The 17954-nt window shown below is 36.3% G+C and overlaps 1 protein-coding gene across 1 annotated transcript; it reads left to right on the top strand.

Moving 5' to 3' along the window:
* Positions 1–8564: 8564 nt before the first annotated feature.
* LOC130976645 (protein transport protein SEC23 E-like) lies at positions 8565–17954 on the top strand. The gene is made up of 12 exons (XM_057901560.1): positions 8565–9535; positions 10129–10302; positions 12533–12694; positions 13462–13604; positions 14450–14525; positions 14670–14842; positions 14948–15029; positions 15202–15279; positions 16006–16167; positions 16258–16521; positions 16677–16781; positions 17036–17954. The coding sequence occupies exons 1-12, from the start codon at positions 8771–8773 to the stop codon at positions 17180–17182; spliced, it is 2331 nt and encodes a 776-aa protein (XP_057757543.1). The 5' UTR covers positions 8565–8770; the 3' UTR covers positions 17183–17954.

A 17954-nucleotide genomic window follows, 5' to 3' on the forward strand; every position in this document is an offset into this window, starting at 1 on the left:
GTCCTGCACTTGATTGATTTTGTTCTTTGCCTGCAGATTCTATTTCTCATTTTCATGGATTAGCAAAACTTTTCGAAGATCAGTTCGCTGCGTCTTCTATCTACTTACATGATTCCGATTACTTGAACACAAATCAAGCAAGGACAGAATGAAAGCATGAAAGACTATATTATTTGTTTTACAAAGTTAGCAATTACTATACCAGATCTTCACCCTAAAGTGCATCTGCATATCATCAAAAGTGGACTTTGACCAAGCGAATTCCAAGAAGCAATCACAGTTGCAAAGCCAAAAATACTCACTGAGTTTTGTAAGAAGGCTAAAGGTCAAATGGAGATTGAGGAACTTTGCCAAGCTCAGAAATCAGAAAAAATCCACTGTAACAAAGACGAGGATAAAGCTCGCTACAGCAAGAAGGCCTTCAAACTAACTTCCCGTTATGACTCATACACAGTTCAACACAAAGAGGGATGACATAATCAAAGAGATCCTAAATTCAAAGCTCATCAAGCCTCTCTGGAAGGCCAGTAATTATCTGGACACAAAGAACGTGGATAAATCCAAATGCACATTTCACCAAAAGCATGGACACACTACTGATGAGTGTGTGATCGCCAAGGATCTGTTAGAGTGATTAGCTTGGCAAGGTCATTTGGATAAATATATCAGCGGCCACATGCAAAAACGTGCTACATCCTCTACCGACCATACCCTCTGCAGAACAATATTCCCGAGACAAGGAGAAAACGACGCATAATCATCTTGACCAACCACAAGGAGTTATTAACTGTATCTGGAGGTTTTGCAGGTGGGGTAGCAACGAGCTCTGCCCAAAAGCGTACATACCGAGCTATGCTCTCGGTAGAAGGAACTTTGAATGAGACCCAACCACCTTCTCATTTTTCACAAATGACATTTTAGACATCTGATTTCAATGCAAACACCACAAATTCGGATGACCTGGTTGTTATTTCTATCCCGCTGGGAGACCTTCTTGTACGAAAAGTATTGCTCAATCCTGGAAGCAACGCATACGTTCTATTCTATTGTACATTCTAGAAAATGAAGCTGAGCGATAACATACTCCAACCCTCCAATAAAGACTTGGTAGGATTCTCAGGTGAACGTGTCCCAGTATTGGGATCTGTGTGGTTACAAACCACACTGGGTGATCATCCTTTATCCAAAATTTCAGACGTTCAATATTTGGTTGTCGATTGTTTCAGTCCTTATAATTTAATATTTGGCCGACCTTTTCTAAATAAGTTCGACACTATAGTATCTACAATTCATCTTTGTGTTAAGTTCCCAGTGCAGGACGACCTCATCGCAACTATTCATAGTGACCACCGTGAAGCTCGTCAGGGTTACAACATCAGTCTCAAATTGCCAAACCGAACTATAGGAGCCCAAGTAAACAATGTCTAATACCCTGACGAGCTCCCAATACTAGCAGATCTCGACCCTAGAGTCGAGCTCCTTGAGCGACCAACACCAATGGAAGAATTACAAAAAGTGTATTTCACTAACAACCCTGACAAATTTACTTATGTAGGTACAACTTTAAGGTCAGAAGAAAAGAGTACACTTCAACAATTTTTATGGCAACATGCTGATCTGTTTGCCAGGACCTGTACTGATATGCCTGGGATTGATCCCTCTATCATTTCTCACAAGCTGGCACTTAATCTATCTGCCCAACTTATAGCTCAGAAAAAACATAACCTGTGTAATCAGAAAAAACAAGCTTCTTTGGAAGAAACTAAAAAGCTCATCAATGCCGGTTTTATACAGGAAATCATATTCACAACATGGTTGGCCAACGTGATAATGGTAAAAGAACACAATGGTAAATGACGCATGTGTGTTGATTTCACCGATCTCAACAAAGCATGCCCAAAAGATGCTTATCCTTTACCATCTATTAATTTTTTTAGTTGATAATATTTCAGGTTATAAAACATTAAGCTTTATGGACGCATATTCTGGTTATAACTAGATTTTAATGCATCATTCTGATCAAAATAAAACTGCCTTTATTATTGAATATGGTAACTATTGCTATAAGGTTATACCTTTTGGACTCAAGAATTTAGGAGCAACATATCAACGCCTTATGGATAAGGTGTTCGCAAATCAAATCGGCAGGAACATGGAAGTCTATGTTGACGACATGGTTGCAAAGACAAAGCTCGGCAACAAGCATGTAGATGACCTCACAGAAATTTTTAATCAAATTAGACGCTATAACATGCAACTCAATCCTGAAAAATGTGCCTTCGGTGTACAAGGAGGCAAGTTTCTAGGATTCTTGCTTACAAACCAAGGAATAGAAGCCAATCCTGACAAGTGTTGAGCTGTATTTGACATGACAAGCCCATAGACAATTAAGGAAGTCCAACAGTTAACAGGAAGACTTACTGTCTTATTTAGATTTTTACCATGCTTAGCATCTAAATCTTCTTGTTTTTTCCAAATATCGAAAATGAAAAACAATTTTAACTGGACTGATGAATGTGAAATTTTTTTTTCAAATCTAAAGGATATTCTTCAAAACCCCCAATTTTACAAAAACCTGTTTAGGGGGAAGAACTTTATCTTTACTTATCCGTTACTGATTGGGCTATAAGCTCTTTTCTTGTTACAGAAAGAAAAAAAAGAGTAGCGACCGATTTATTTTATAAGTAAGTCATTACAGCATGCCGAACTTCGCTATCCGAAGATAGAGAAGCTAGCTCTTGCTTTGGTATTCTCGGCTAGACACCTCCAACCATATTTCCAAAGCCATGTTGTCAATATTAGGACTGACCAACCACTACGGCAAGTCCTCAATAAATCGAAACTAGCTAGCCGACTTATAAAATGTTCGGTTGAACTCTCCGAATTCGACATCAAATATCAAAGCAGAGGACCAATCAAATCACAATACTTAGCAGATTTTGTGGCCGAATTCACTTCTCCCAATTTGGAGGAACATTTCACGGAATGAACCCTTTATATGGATGGAGCATCCAATCCTCAAGGATGTGGTGCTAGAGTCCTCCTTGAAGATGGTAATGGGTTTATGCTTGAACACTCTTTACATATTTCCTTCAAAGTAAGTAACAACTAGACAGAGTATGAAGTTCTGATTGCGGACCTAAGGTTAGCAACTGATCTGTATATCTCAGAACTAAAGGTATATTGTGATTCTCTGCTAGTCGTATAACAGGTAAACGATCTCTTTCAAGTAAAAGACCATTTGTTAGCAAAATACTTGGCTATTGTCAAATTCCTCATTTCTAATTTTTCAAAATTCGAAATCCATCACATACCTAGAGAACACAATCACCGAGCTGATATATTATCCAAGCTCGCAAACACACAATCACACACTTCTTCTCTCTATCAATCTACATTGCTCAAACCAAGCATCGGTCTAATAGAAGTTTTGAGTTTAACTCAGGATGAAGATTGGCGGTGCCCCTACATCCAGTATCTCAGAACTGGAGACATACCCAAAAGTATTAACAATGATCAAAAATTTCGACGTCAATCATCTTTCTTTACATTATTCAATAATATTCCATATAGACAAGGTTTTTCTCATCCATTGTTAAAATGTATTTCCAGGTCAGAGGCCGAACTAGCTATAGCAGAAGCTCACGAAGGTATTTATGAAATACACGTTGGGGCTCGAAGTATATCCTCCAAAATACTTCGCGTCGGATTCTTTTGGCCAACTTTACAGCAAGATTGCAATGCCAAAGTAAAAGTCTGCCCTAATTGTCAAAAGCACTCTCCGATTACACACATCCCTGCCGAGGTGTTACATTATTCTGAAGTAAGTTGGCCTTTTAATCAATGAGGGCTTGATATCCTCGGCCATTTCCCTTTAGCACCAAGCAAGGTAAAATTTCTAATAGTAGCTGTTGATTATTTTTCAAAATGGATCGAGGCTCAACCTTTAGCTGAAATAACATCTCAACACATGATTTCTTTCATTTGAAAATATATCATCTGTAGATTTGGAATACCTCGGCACATTATCACCGATAATGGTTGCCAGTTTGTTGATAAAAAATTCACCTCTTTTTTTGCAGAATTTAAAAATAACACAACACTTTTCTTCTGTTGAACACCCACAAACAAACGGCCTAGCAGAAATAGCTAATAAGGTCATCTTACATGCCTTAAGGAAGAAACTTGATGATGCCAAAGGACTTTGGCTCGAGCTCAAATCCAAAATCATATGGGGGTATAACACCACCGTACATTCAACAACAAAAGAAACTCCTTTCAGATTAGTGTATGGTTCTGAAGCCATGATTCCTGTGAAGATCTCTCAGTCATCACGCCGAACTCAATTCACTGGATACAGCTCGATGACTTGATTTAGACACCATGGAAGAAGTCTGAAATATAGCAGAGCTATGTCACCGAGCTATGTAACAACATATAGCTCGGCGATACAATCAAACGGTCCACCCCCGATCCTTTTAGGTGAACGACTTGGTACTCAGGAAAATTGAACAAGCCAGAAGGCCTTTCGCACACGGAAAATTAGCAGCAAATTGGGAAAGCCCTTTCCGAATCATAGAAATATTAGGAAATGGTGCCTACCGTTTACAATCCTTAGATGGTACAACTTTACCTAATACTTGGAATATTTCATCTTTAAAATTCTACTATAGTTAAAAAGACAGGGACAGGTTTGTACTCTTTTTTCTACTCACAATATTTTTTTCCAACAAGGATTTTGTTTGGAGAGGTTTTAACGAGGCAAGCCTACCTGCACCTTTGTAATCAAAGGTCAAGGATGCTATATAGTCATATCCGACTTTTTTGATGTTGTTCTCCTTTTTACTGATCTATGTCTTTCTATCAAAACTTATGAATTATCTCTCATAAGCAAATGATTCATGCCACTTACAAATCTCATCCATAAACAATGACATCTTTCATACCACAATTTATCAAAATTGATGTAAATCAATCAAGCCATTACTACTTTGTCAGGGTCGTTCAAACTACCTGAATTATACTTTATGAAAGAGTCAAACATACATCAACAATCATTCGAGTTTCGTTATGAAGCTTCAAATAAAAACGGATATCTTTAATTTTCCGTTTACTGATCATTACTATAAAAAAATATTCAACCCTGATTAACAGGTCATCCTAACTTCCAATTCAAATAACGAATCGAACAAATCTACCAAAAAGCTCAAAATGATGATTCTACGTGATTAAGTGCCTTACATACTTTGTCTATCATGCGATACAGATCATGCAAACAATTCAAAATATTAAAAACCATCCACAACAGGCGTATAGTAAACTAAACAAAATAAGTTCAAAATAAACACAAAAACATCAAACGAGCTAACCCTCTGCTCCATTCTCACCCTCTTCCTTCACAGGGACAACACCATCATCATCAACAAGCATACCATTGTGGACCACCTTTGCCACAAAACAGAACATTCAAAGTTTATGAATGATAATTTTACACGCAATTCCTGCAAAACACAACTAAGCATATAAAAGCTTTCAAAATAATTTCTTTTATGAAAAATTCTTTCCACCTTCGTACATGGTAACAACACAACATGAATAACAGAACCCACCCTCACTATTTTCCACTTATCAATCTCAGTGACACTCTCTTCATCAACAAACAAAGACCCACGAATTTTGACATCTTTCCCTACCCAGTTATACGAACCATCATCTTTCCTTCGGACTTCAATCAATTTCTCCACACCCATTACTCTCAGAAATGATGAAGAAAGACACATAGAAACACATGCACTAACCTATTTTGTTCATACTTTAACCATCTCAAAAACTGTTGAGTTCAAGGCTTCTGCTTTTATGAAACAAACACTTGTGATTCCAAATGAAATAAATTGGCACAATTTATGAAACTATTTGAAATCCTTTCCCCTAATCCCCATCCTTTATTTGAACCAACGACCCAAATGTCATAGGAAAGCCAACCGGTGTCTAATCAATGAATAATGTTTCATTAACGACTTTTCATCTATTTTATTTTCTTTTATTTTTTTTATCATTTTCTCTCCCCATGAAAGTTTTAATAAAGTGTCTTGAGTTGGGGGCTCCACACTTATAATGTATAGACCGAGTTATACATCGTTATTTAAAAACTCAACCTGCTTTATTAAAATTTCACCAGACTCAGCTTAAGGGCTATGATATGGCCGTTATACATCGGTTATGAAAAACTCGATATACACGTTATAGGTCGGCTATTAAAACCAGAACAGCAAATCAGAACGTTATTAATCTCCATGCGTTACCACTATAATTCGGTAACCGACAAATCTCATATCACAAACTCCCAATATAAAGGCAAAAGGAGAACTCGTCACGAGGTAAGTTGAATTCCACTTAGGAATAAGTTGACAAAAGCTGACTTGAGCGTTGGAGTGTCTTTTGCAGATACCTCCCCCATCTTTGTTCATTCTGCATCAAGGTGTACCTCCCTTGGAAAAAAAAGCTCGGAGCGGAGATAAGAAAGCTCGAAATAAAAGCTCAATAAAAATGAGTTATACCTCGACTGACAAGCAAGAACAGAACCTCATGCGAAAAAATGTTAGTATAAAGTAGATAGAACTTAAAACTTAAAAGAGTCTCTCACCAAGCCAGTATTAAATCAAATTTTTTAATATTCAACACAATTCCAGATTTACAACCGTCTTTACTCTTTAGTGTATGTTTGGATTACCATTTGTCAAACTGAAGTTTGAATAAAAGTGATTTTGTAGAATTAGTTTTGGATAGAAGTGAGTATATGCCAATATAATTTATGTTTGAATATTTTATATTAAAATTGATTTTGATAAAATGAATATTGTTTGAATAATATTAGTTAAAATCACTTTTATATAAATAATTAGTTAATTACTAAAAATAATATAATATTAAATTATGATGTTATTTTTTTAAGTATATTTAAATTTTTTATACTTCTTTTAGTACATCTTTTATATAATATTTTTTATAATACTCTATTTTAGTATGTTATAATTTTTTATTATTAAAATAAAAATTAATATTTATTTATTAAATTAAAAATAACATATAAAAATTAATAACTTTTAAGTATTATTTTTATAATAAAAATTAATATTTATTTATTAAATTAAAAAAATATATAAAATAATAAATTTTAGTACTCTTTTTAAGTATTCTCAATAATCTTATTTTTTTATTGTTTTAGGTTCTAATTTTTTACTAGTTATATTTTTATTATTATTTATAATTAATGTTTTATTTAATTTATTATTTTTAATAGGAACAATAATACATATTATAAAAAATTAGAATAATACATCATGCACAAGAATTACAATGATAAATTTTACAGTATCAAACAAAAAATATTCTATACTTGTTTTAATACTCTCAGTATTCTCTTATTTAGTGTTATTTTGGACGATAAAATTTTATTACTTATGACTCTATTGTTATATATGATCAATTTTTTATTTACTTTGTCCTTTTTAATAAAATCGATAATTCATATTATAACAAAGTTATAATAAAAAATTTAATAAAAAAATAAATAATTAAGATATGAAAGAAAGTATTAAAAATGATAAAAAATTATAAAGAAAACTGTTAAAGCCAGTAACGACCAGTAGGGCTGGAAGTGGGTCGAGTTGAGTCGAGTTAGACCAAACTCAAGCTCGACTCACGAAAATTAAGCTTGACTCACGACTCATTAACAATCGAGTCTATTTCTTAAGCTCTCGACTCAACGAAAGCTCACGAGATGTCTTAAATAATAGGAACATAATCTATAATTATATATCAATAAATTATAACTTATATATATTAAAAATATTTAAAAAAATAAATTTAATATATTGTCTATCTATCAATTATAAATTTTTTATTTATGTCTACATCAAAATTATATATAAAAAAATGACTATAAAATTTTAAACAATTAAAAACATTAATATGTATGTAAAATTATATATTACTATTATATATATATATATATATATATATATATATATATATATATTAAATTATTAATACGCATATCCTATATGCATTTAATCTATACTTTTAATATTTTCTATATAGTCGAGCTAGCTTACGAACTAATGAGTTGAGCTTATCAAAATTCAAGTTCGACTCATTTAATTTATGAGCTCAAATCTAAGCTCAAGTTCGACTCATCAGCTCACGAGTTTAGCTTATCAAGCTATTAATGAGTCGAACTCGAACTGACTCATGAGTTGACTTGACTCATTTTCAGCCCTAATGATCAGCAACAAACGTAAAATACGTTAAGTAAACCCAAAAACTACAATTTCTTGCTTAAATAAGCTTTTAGCATGCAAAATCACGTCTGTATTTAGAAAAAAAAAAAAAGGTTGCCAAATATCAGATAATAACGTTTAAAAAAACAAACACGCCCTTAGCCTTTACAAATTAAGCTTAACCATTAACGCAAGACAAACAAACACGTGCGCCTCATGCCCCAAAAAAGATATAACCCCTTCATAAAATAAACAGTCTTTTAAATACAGTCTTTCTCTCTCGGTCTCTCCCTCCGTCACCTTCCAATGCTCTGCTGCGCAGCAAACTCATCGAAAAGTCGAAAACACATCATCGCGTTGCTGTGTATCGAGTGTTGACCCCTTTCTCTCTCAATTCTCAAAGGGGTCCCCAAACACACAACTTCTAATTCTCGCTTTCACTTGAATTCCTCATCTTCATCATAGTAATAAGCTAATAATAAATCCTTACAATGTCGGAGATAGCGAACACAGATCCCGAGGGGGTCGACGGAGTGCGTATGACGTGGAACATATGGCCAAGCACGAAAGTCGAAGCGAGCAAGTGCGTGATCCCACTCGCCGCCACAATCTCCATCATACGCCCTCACACCGACATCCCCCGCCTCCCATACTCCCCGTTACGCTGCAAAACCTGCACCTCCGCCCTCAACCCCTTCTCGCGCGTCGACTTCACCGCCAAGATCTGGATCTGCCCCTTCTGCTACCAGCGCAACCGCTTCCCCCCTCACTACTCCCAAATTTCCGAAACCAACCTCCCCGGTGAGCTCTACCCTCAGTACACTACTATCGAGTACACCGTCCCAACCGTCTCGTTAGACCCCGCTTCCCTAACGCACTCTCAGGCGCCTCCGCCGCCTCCTCCGCGGGTCTTTGTATTCGTCCTTGATACCTGTATGGTCGCTGAGGAATTGGAATTCGCAAAGTCCGCCCTCCGGCAGGCGATCGAGCTGCTCCCGGATAACGCCCTCGTCGGATTCGTGTCGTTCGGGACGCAGGTGCAGGTCCATGAATTGGGATTCAGTGATATGTCTAAAGTTTATGTGTTCCGTGGAACGAAGGAGATTTCCAAGGACCAGATTTTGGACCAGCTGGGACTTGGAAGGGTGCCTCAGAAGGGATTGGCGCAGGGCGGCCCCGGTGGTTTCGTTCCGGCTTCCTCCGGCGTTTCGCGGTTCTTGCTGCCTGCTTCGGACTGCGAATACACTCTCAATTCGGTAGTGTGGTGTTTTTCTTTCTCTTTTTCAATATATTTTTTTCTAGCTGAATTTCTGTTTTGCATTGTGTAGCTTTTTAGTGAGTTGAAGATGAACATAAATTGTAGGCTTTGCTTAAATGATTAGAACACTCAGCACACTACTAATTTTGTGTACACTGCTACACCTTCTCTTTTTAGTATTGAAATTGAAAGTTAAAAAGAGTGAGAATGCCAAATTTTTTTTTAATATAAAAAAAATGAAGATATATACTTGAGCTGTACCAAAAAGTGGAGCAAGTATCATTTCTCTTTGCAGCTTATCTCTCATTCTTGTTTATTGAAGAGTATGTTATTAATTTTTTTAATTTTGTCCTTCACAGCTCACACTATTATGCATGCCGATAGTAAAATAAATTAATGGTTGAGTCCTGATTTTGTGTTTCTTAGTAAAGTGGATATTATGAACTTGAATAAATAAATACACTAACTAAAAGACACCAGTAGTTTAAGCTAGATACTTGAACCTGAAGTATTATTCATTTGTGTTCTTACTCCAGCATTCCAATTGAGAGTTTGTTCATAAATTTGTTGTGCTATTGTTTTTTCTTCCAGCTACTAGATGAGTTGCAGACTGACCAATGGCCTGTTCCACCAGGCAGTCGTCCAGCACGGTGCACTGGTGTGGCTTTGAGTGTTGCGGCGGGTTTGCTTGCTGCATGTATTCCTGGGACAGGGGCTAGAATCATTGCGTTGGTTGGAGGTCCTTGCACTGAAGGACCTGGCACGGTAAATCAGTTCTCTGCTCTTAGCTGTATGATTTATTTTTTATTTGTTGTGAATTATTAATTTTGGCTGAATATTATTCTCAGTTCAAGATTTAGTGTTTTTATTGTGATGAAAAATGTTAGTAATAGGAAAACTTCATCTAACTTTCTAACGTTAGGAATGTGTTGCTACCATTGGAATTGTTGGACATTTTGTACCATGCTCATTTATCGAGTTAAGCCTCAAAGTGGTCTCTAAAGTTACACTCGAGTCTCAAAGTCGTCTTTGAAGTTAATAGTTATCCAATTTCATCCACGAACTTGCACTCCGGGACTCATACCAGTCCTTGAGGCTTTTTCCGTCCATCGGAACACTGAAACGACGTCGTTTTGTATTTGTAAAAAAAAAAAAGAAAACCAGAGCCTCCCCTTCCCCTTCCCCTTCCTCTTTGTTGCCGTTTCTCGCCGGCCTCCGACACGGCGCCGTGCTGCACTCCCCCTTCTCCAACCTAGTCTCTTACACTCTTGTCTCCTCTCTGTCTCTCTCTGCCTCTCCCTCTTCTCTTGTCTCCTCTCTGTCTCCCTCTCCCTCTAATCCCAAAATTAATTCCTCCATTACCTCATTTTGTTTTTCTTCGTACACAACCAACCATCAATTTCCACAGACACATTAATTAAAAAATCTCATTATTCATCAACACACACCATTTCAACAAACTCAATTCAAAGTCATCTTCTACCTAAACCACAAAATCCATTTATCAAGTTCAAAATTTTATGCAACCAATGACAAGATAAACTCCATTGCAGTTAAAAACAATTGAAAAAAAAACTCCGAAGCTAAGCGAACTGACCTTGGTGCCAACCTTGGATCAAAATCATACTTTTTCAAGGACCTCAGGGAATTAATCAACGGTGAAGGAAACACCTTTCATGGGAGCAGTGCGGCACCTCTCATAGGTTTGCTCGAAGATCTCAGCTTCACTCAAGGAGTGCAGTGACGAATTAATTTTGGGATTAGGGAATATAAAAGGGATCAGGGAGGCAGAGGGAGACAGAGGAGACAAGAGTGTGAGAGACTAGGTTGGGGAGGGGGGGCGAGTGGCGCGGCGCCGTGACAAAAGCTGGCGAGAGGCGGCGACAGAGGCCTCGGGTTGGGGAAGGGGAAGGGCCTCGGGTTGGGGAAGGGGAAGAGGAGGCTCGTGTTTTCTTCTTTTTTTTTTTAATTTTTTTTATAAATACAAAATGACGTCGTTTCAGTGTTCCGATGGACGGAAAATGTCTTAGGGACTAGTATGAGTCCTGGAGTGCAAGTTTGAGGATGAAATTGGGTAACTATTAACTTCAAGAACCACTTTGAGGCTTAATTCTCATTTATCTGGTATTTAAGTTTCATTGATGGATTGGAGAACCAGATACTGTACTCAAAATCATATTATTTTTATTTATTATTATTATTATATAATTTTAAGTTTTGTAATTTGTCTGATGCATTGAAGTGGTGCTGTACTGAAACCATATATTTCACTAGCAATCTTAGAAGTGGAAGTGTTTGAATTGAATAGATTTAAACCACTTATATTCCTTGTTAGAAGAGGTGGGCATGCTGCTATATTAAGATACTATAATGGTGAGTTCACAAGCTTTAAGTTTTTCTGTGTCATTGACATTTTGATTTTTGATGGAGAATAAGAAAGGGGCAACTCTGTCTCTTTTTCTTAATTTAAAATTGCACAAAAGATTGCATGTAAACTTATTAAGTGGAAAGAAATCAAGGAATTACAGGACAGTTATTGAACAATCTATTAGCACGAATCATGAGTTTAGTGGATTTACATATTTTTCTCCTTAATCTCTCACAAAGATGCAAAGATCTTGTAGCAATCACTGGTTAATGTTGTGCTTTGGTGTATTTGGTTAGAGAAAAACTGCTAGAAGTTTCAATGTCCCCCCCCCCCCCCCCCCCCCCCCCTTTTTTTTCCCCTTCCCAACTGTAGACTTTATTTGAGAACAAGGTTACATTTCTGACTTTGCTTTGTGCTATGCTTCTGGTTTATTTCATGGGGATATTGTCATCTGACATTTGAAGGGATTGGTGTGCATTAGGACTTATCTTTTATTTTGGTTTGGTTGTCTCGTCGTCTTTGTTACTTTCCTTTCTTCTTGCAGAATATCTTTTTCTACCAAAATAAGTAAATCAGCCACAGAACATTTCTAATGCGGCAAATTCTGATTTTGAAATTACTATGCAGATTGTGTCAAAGGATCTATCTGACCCAGTGCGTTCTCATAAAGATCTTGATAAAGATGCAGCACCATACTTTAAGAAGGCAGTCAAATTTTATGAGAGTATTGCCAAACAGCTGGTTAGCCAGGGTCATGTTTTAGATCTTTTTGCCTCTGCACTTGATCAGGTTTGTGTCAGAATACTTATTTTCTCATACTGCTCGATTTCCTTCGCGGATATAGTTGGATAAAGAATGCACGGATAGATCACATATCTGACTGGTCTCAGAGATCTGATTGGTCTCTGAAACTGAGACTTCTGAATCACTTGGCAGCGTGTAAATCCCGCCCCCCCCCCCCCCCCCCCCCCCCCCCCCCCCCCGCGGGTGCAATTTTTTCCCCCAAATTCTATATTAAAAGGCATCATTATACCTAGAAATTGTTTTTGAACTGCTACAGTTTTTATACATTGGATTTTTTCAATTTTCGAACCAAAACTTTGCAACCATCCTCGTATCTTTGTACCCTTAATTCAGTTTCACTAAAATGTGTTATATGTTACCCTCATTTCATGATTCACTAGCTAGAAGAATGTCATCCATAGTTTGCATTCCCGGGTGAAGAAGTTTTCCGGACTTGTTTGGGTATCTCCTGAATGGCATCTCTCTCTTGATCTGACAACAGTTGGCATCAAAGCCTGTGAAACCATATATACCCAATGTGATTGATATATGTGCCATTTACAAACATTGGGACATTATATTGATGACATTATGATTATCAAGCTTGCTTTATCCTCTTGACACTGAAGCTATCTTGAGTTCTTACCTTATCAGTGACTTCCATAAAAAAAGAGCTGGTCTCATTATAAGAATGTTGCTTTAAGAAAACTATTAGGATCTGGTTATTCTCATTCTTTGTCTTCTACTAATTCATGGATGCTTTAATATTAAAGGTTGGAGTTGCGGAAATGAAAGTCACAGTTGAAAGAACTGGTGGCCTTGTTGTCTTGTCTGAAAGTTTTGGTCATTCAGTCTTTAGGGACTCTTTTAAGCGTGTTTTTGAGGATGGGGAACAAGCTCTTGGTCTCTGTTTCAAGTAAGTAATCTTTTATTCAGATGTTATGCTTGGTTTTCTTTTCACCTAATTTCAGTTTATTTTGGCCTTCTGTTCACGGCTGTTATTTCGCTTCCTCCTTGCTTTCATTGGATCCCAAACTTTTCTGTAGTAATTGTTTGCTAGTGAGTTAATACTTAATCAATGTTTCATTACATCAATGAGAAAGTAGGTATTTTCAATTTTATGAGAAGCATGTTACATTGTGAAGAAATGCTACCAATATGGAGAGAATTTCTGAGTATATGTTAAATGTACTATCAAATAATAAGTCACTAGTGAAAGCAAAAATAAGGGGGAAAATATAGGATTCAGTTTAGGCCTTTAGGGCTATTCCACTAACCTCCTAAAGCTTGCATCTATCTATTTATGCATGTCTTGAAGATCTGAAGGGTACCATCTTTTAAGTTTTTAGGACCAATTCACTTGGTGACACTTAATGTATGTGTGGGTTTTTCGGTGTTTTTTTTTATTATTGTTGAGAATTATTATTTGACTTCACCTTTTGATTGATTTTGGGCTATCAATATTGTTTTTAGGACCAATTCACTTGGTGACACTTAATGTATGTGTGGGTTTTTCGGTGTTTTTTTTATTATTGTTGAGAATTATTATTTGACTTCACCTTTTGATTGATTTTGGGCTATCAATATTGTTTTTAGGACCAATTCACTTGGTGACACTTAATGTTATTTTGGGCTATCAATATTGTTTTTCATGTTTTATTTTGTATTGTCATTCTTCCTTTTTCCTTGTTTCCTATTCTCTCTAAGATATCTTCCCGTGCTATCAAGCATGCTTACTGCCAAACTTGGTTTATGTTTCAGTGGTACCCTTGAGGTAAATTGTTCAAAGGAAATCAAAATTCAGGGAATAATTGGACCTTGCACATCATTGGAAAAGGTTGAAGCATCTCATATTTCAAACTCAATTTCCTATACATATACATAATTGGCTCTGAAATTGGCGTTTGTGTTGGCTCAACAGAACTAAGATATGCACGACATGATATTTCTGGATTTTGATGGTTATTTTTACATTCTGCAGAAAGGGCCTTCTGTTGCTGACACTGTAATAGGAGAGGGGAATACAACAGCATGGAAGATGTGTGGTCTTGACAAGAGTACGTGCTTGACAGTGATGTTTGATCTTTCATCAAGTGACCGGTCAAACACACCAAATGCTGCTAACCAGCAGCTGTACCTGCAGTTTCTTACAAGGTTGTGCTTGATAGCATCTCTTATATCTTATCCCTTGTATATACTATATGCCACTTTCCAGCATCCTTCTGGGAGTTAAATGTTGATGGTCATTTCTTGTTGCAGTTACCAGAGCCCAGATGGTCAATTAGTGCTTAGAGTCACAACAGTAACTAGAAGATGGGTAGATAGTTCTGTTAGCACTGAGGTAGTTTCATTTTACTTTTATTTGTACAGTTTGGTGGTTGTTTCTTTTTCTTTTTCTTAAATTTTGTTATTCCCTGCATTATTTTCTTTGTATGGCGAATATTTGATGACAAGGAAATTGATAGATTCATTAATTATGGGATTTTAATTTAGTAACATGATTTTCTCATCAGGAACTGATTCAAGGATTTGACCAAGAAACTGCTGCTGTGGTAATGGCTAGATATGCTTCTTTGAAAATGGAGACTGAGGTATATCACTATTATTTTTTCTATCTTTTGTTCTCATTAGTGTTCCTAAAAATGTATTACAACTCCTTATTAGTGATTCGTTAGTTTTACTATTGGCTAACTGCAAAAGTTGCCTTTTTAACTGTCTCATTGTCCATGTTCCTACTTATTGAATGGTTGTAACCCACCTATGTACTTAAGCATGCCACTTTGCATCCCTATTAATTCTTGTGTTTTCAAAGCACGCTAACTCATTAACCAAAATCATGCTGTCAATGGTTATCCCCTTCACTGGTCCCCATCTTTTTATTTTTTATTTTTATTTTTTTGAAGTCCAAGTGACTCAACATCCACATGAGAGGAGAACAAAAAGGGGATAGTGGATATCCTTACATTATCCCCATTCTTGCATTATCCCATTTTCTTGGATGTAGTAGCTTAAACATTTTAGATAGGCACTAGTTGATATGTTGTTAAAATGTTGATGACCCATTGGTCATGGGTGTGATCACAGCTTAGCATAAGGTAGACGAGCATGTATTACATGTTAGAGAATTCTAAGTCAAACAACCTTAGCCTAATAGCTTAATATTTTGAGATAATTACTCATGTTAACTCTGCTAGAGAAGTAACCATTTCATCTAACATCAAAACCACATTGTTGGACATGTATTACATGTGGCAAAATTTATATCAAGTATTTTATTATACAAATGCCTAACTGAGCATAACTTCTTGTTTGATCAGGAAGCATTTGATGCCACACGGTGGTTGGATCGATACCTCATTCGCGTCTGTTCTAAATTTGGTGACTATCGCAAGGATGATCCATCATCTTTTACATTAAACCCTGCATTTTCACTCTTCCCCCAATTTATGTTTAATCTGCGGCGGTCACAGTTTGTACAGGTATATTTTATTGCAATATTTTTCCTATCCTGATTTTCAATTTTCTTTGTTTAAACTTTGTTGCATGTGGGTGGGGATATGCATTGACAGGTTTTCAACAACAGTCCAGATGAGACTGCCTACTTCCGCATGTTGTTAAACAGAGAAAATATTAGTAATGCTGCTGTCATGATTCAGCCATCGTTAATATCATATTCATTCAATTCACTACCTGGCCCTGCCTTATTAGATGTAGCATCCATCGCTGCAGACCGCATTCTGTTGTTAGATTCATATTTTAGTGTGGTAATTTATCACGGGATGACAATAGCTCAGTGGCGCAACTTGGGATACCAGAACCAACCAGAACACCAGGTATGTTCTTATTCATGTCCTGCTAAAGATGTTTTTCTAGTCGAAAAATTGTGCTCACAGATCGATATTTGCTTTTAAAACCTAAAACAATTAATCTCCGGTATTGCATTCATCATAGTTTCTTGTCCTACTTTGCTAACTTCAATATTGCACAGGCTTTTGCACAACTATTACAAGCTCCACATCATGATGCCCAAATGATAATTAGAGAACGTTTCCCTGTTCCTAGATTGGTAGTGTGCGATCAACATGGTTCCCAGGTTAGTGTCATTTACCAATACCATTTTGCTTGTTATTTGTCTTATTTGCTAGTCATGATCCTTTTCTAAAATCTGTCCATATCAAAAGTGAGGTATTATATTAATTCCAAACTTCCAAGTCAAACAACAAATTAGCAGTTTTTTATTTTTTTGGTTTGTTTTTCTTCGCCCCTTTTATTTGTCCAATCAGATTGATTATTACTTCAGAATAACCATGATGGGAACCTGACCAAGGTTTTGTTGGTATCTAACAGGCTAGATTTTTATTAGCGAAGCTGAATCCATCAGCAACATATAATAATGCAAACGAGATGGCTGCGGGTTCAGACATAATCTTCACTGATGATGTGAGTCTTCAAGTTTTCCTTGAGCATCTCCAAAGGCTGGCTGTCCAATCTTAACGGCACATATCAGGACATACTGACAGTTCATGGGTTTTGGAATTCATACTAAGGAATTGAACAATGATGTGCGTCCTGCATCGCGCTGTTGTGCTGTTGTATTCAGTCATTTTTCCTTTCTTTCCTCTGTTCTTCATGAAGATAAGGTTCAAGAATTTGGAGAAGGTAAGGAATATCTCAGAAATATGTAGGGCTTTGGTGGGGTTGAATAAAGACTCCACAGGCATGTATATAGAGTTTGGGATATTGCGCAAAAAAAGGATATAAAAATGAGTTATAGAGCTATCTCTGCGGCAAAAGCAAAAAAAGGAAAGGAGGGAGATATCATGAGGTCTTCATTTTATTTTTGGTCTAGATCTTAATTTTCGTGTTGTTCATCTGCATTACTTTCTATATAGATTTTTCTCTTCTTTTCTTTTCTTTTCTTTTTCTTTTTCTTTTTTTATATTTTTATATAGGTTACAAAGTAACGAAATTCATTGTCATGTCCATGGAGTTTGTTCAGTTATTCCCTCGTTATTTTGTATTGTATATTAGTAAGCTTATAGAATAGTATATATCATATTGAAAATGAATACTTATAGTTATGATAACCCTTTTCGTTACATGGCTGCTTGATCAAAACGTAAATGGGAATTCCTTGGTAATATGTTTTAAGTATTTTGTGAAAATGGCGGTGTGCCACAACTTAGAAAAATGTGTTTTACCTGCTGCTTTACTAGACCTAAAAACCCTATGATTTGACAAATTTTCAAAGCAGAATTACATATAA

The sequence above is a fragment of the Arachis stenosperma genome, chromosome 4 (genome assembly GCF_014773155.1).
Source record: "Arachis stenosperma cultivar V10309 chromosome 4, arast.V10309.gnm1.PFL2, whole genome shotgun sequence".
Taxonomy (NCBI): Eukaryota; Viridiplantae; Streptophyta; class Magnoliopsida; order Fabales; family Fabaceae; genus Arachis; species Arachis stenosperma.

Bases quoted from the DNA above. Each gene is read 5' to 3' on its own strand.
- LOC130976645 (XM_057901560.1), top strand. From the start codon at position 8,771: ATGTCGGAGATAGCGAACACAGATCCCGAGGGGGTCGACGGAGTGCGT. The intron at 15,280-16,005 runs GTATATCACTAT...TTGTTTGATCAG, and splicing joins CTTTGAAAATGGAGACTGAG to GAAGCATTTGATGCCACACG. The intron at 16,522-16,676 runs GTATGTTCTTAT...AATATTGCACAG, and splicing joins AGAACCAACCAGAACACCAG to GCTTTTGCACAACTATTACA.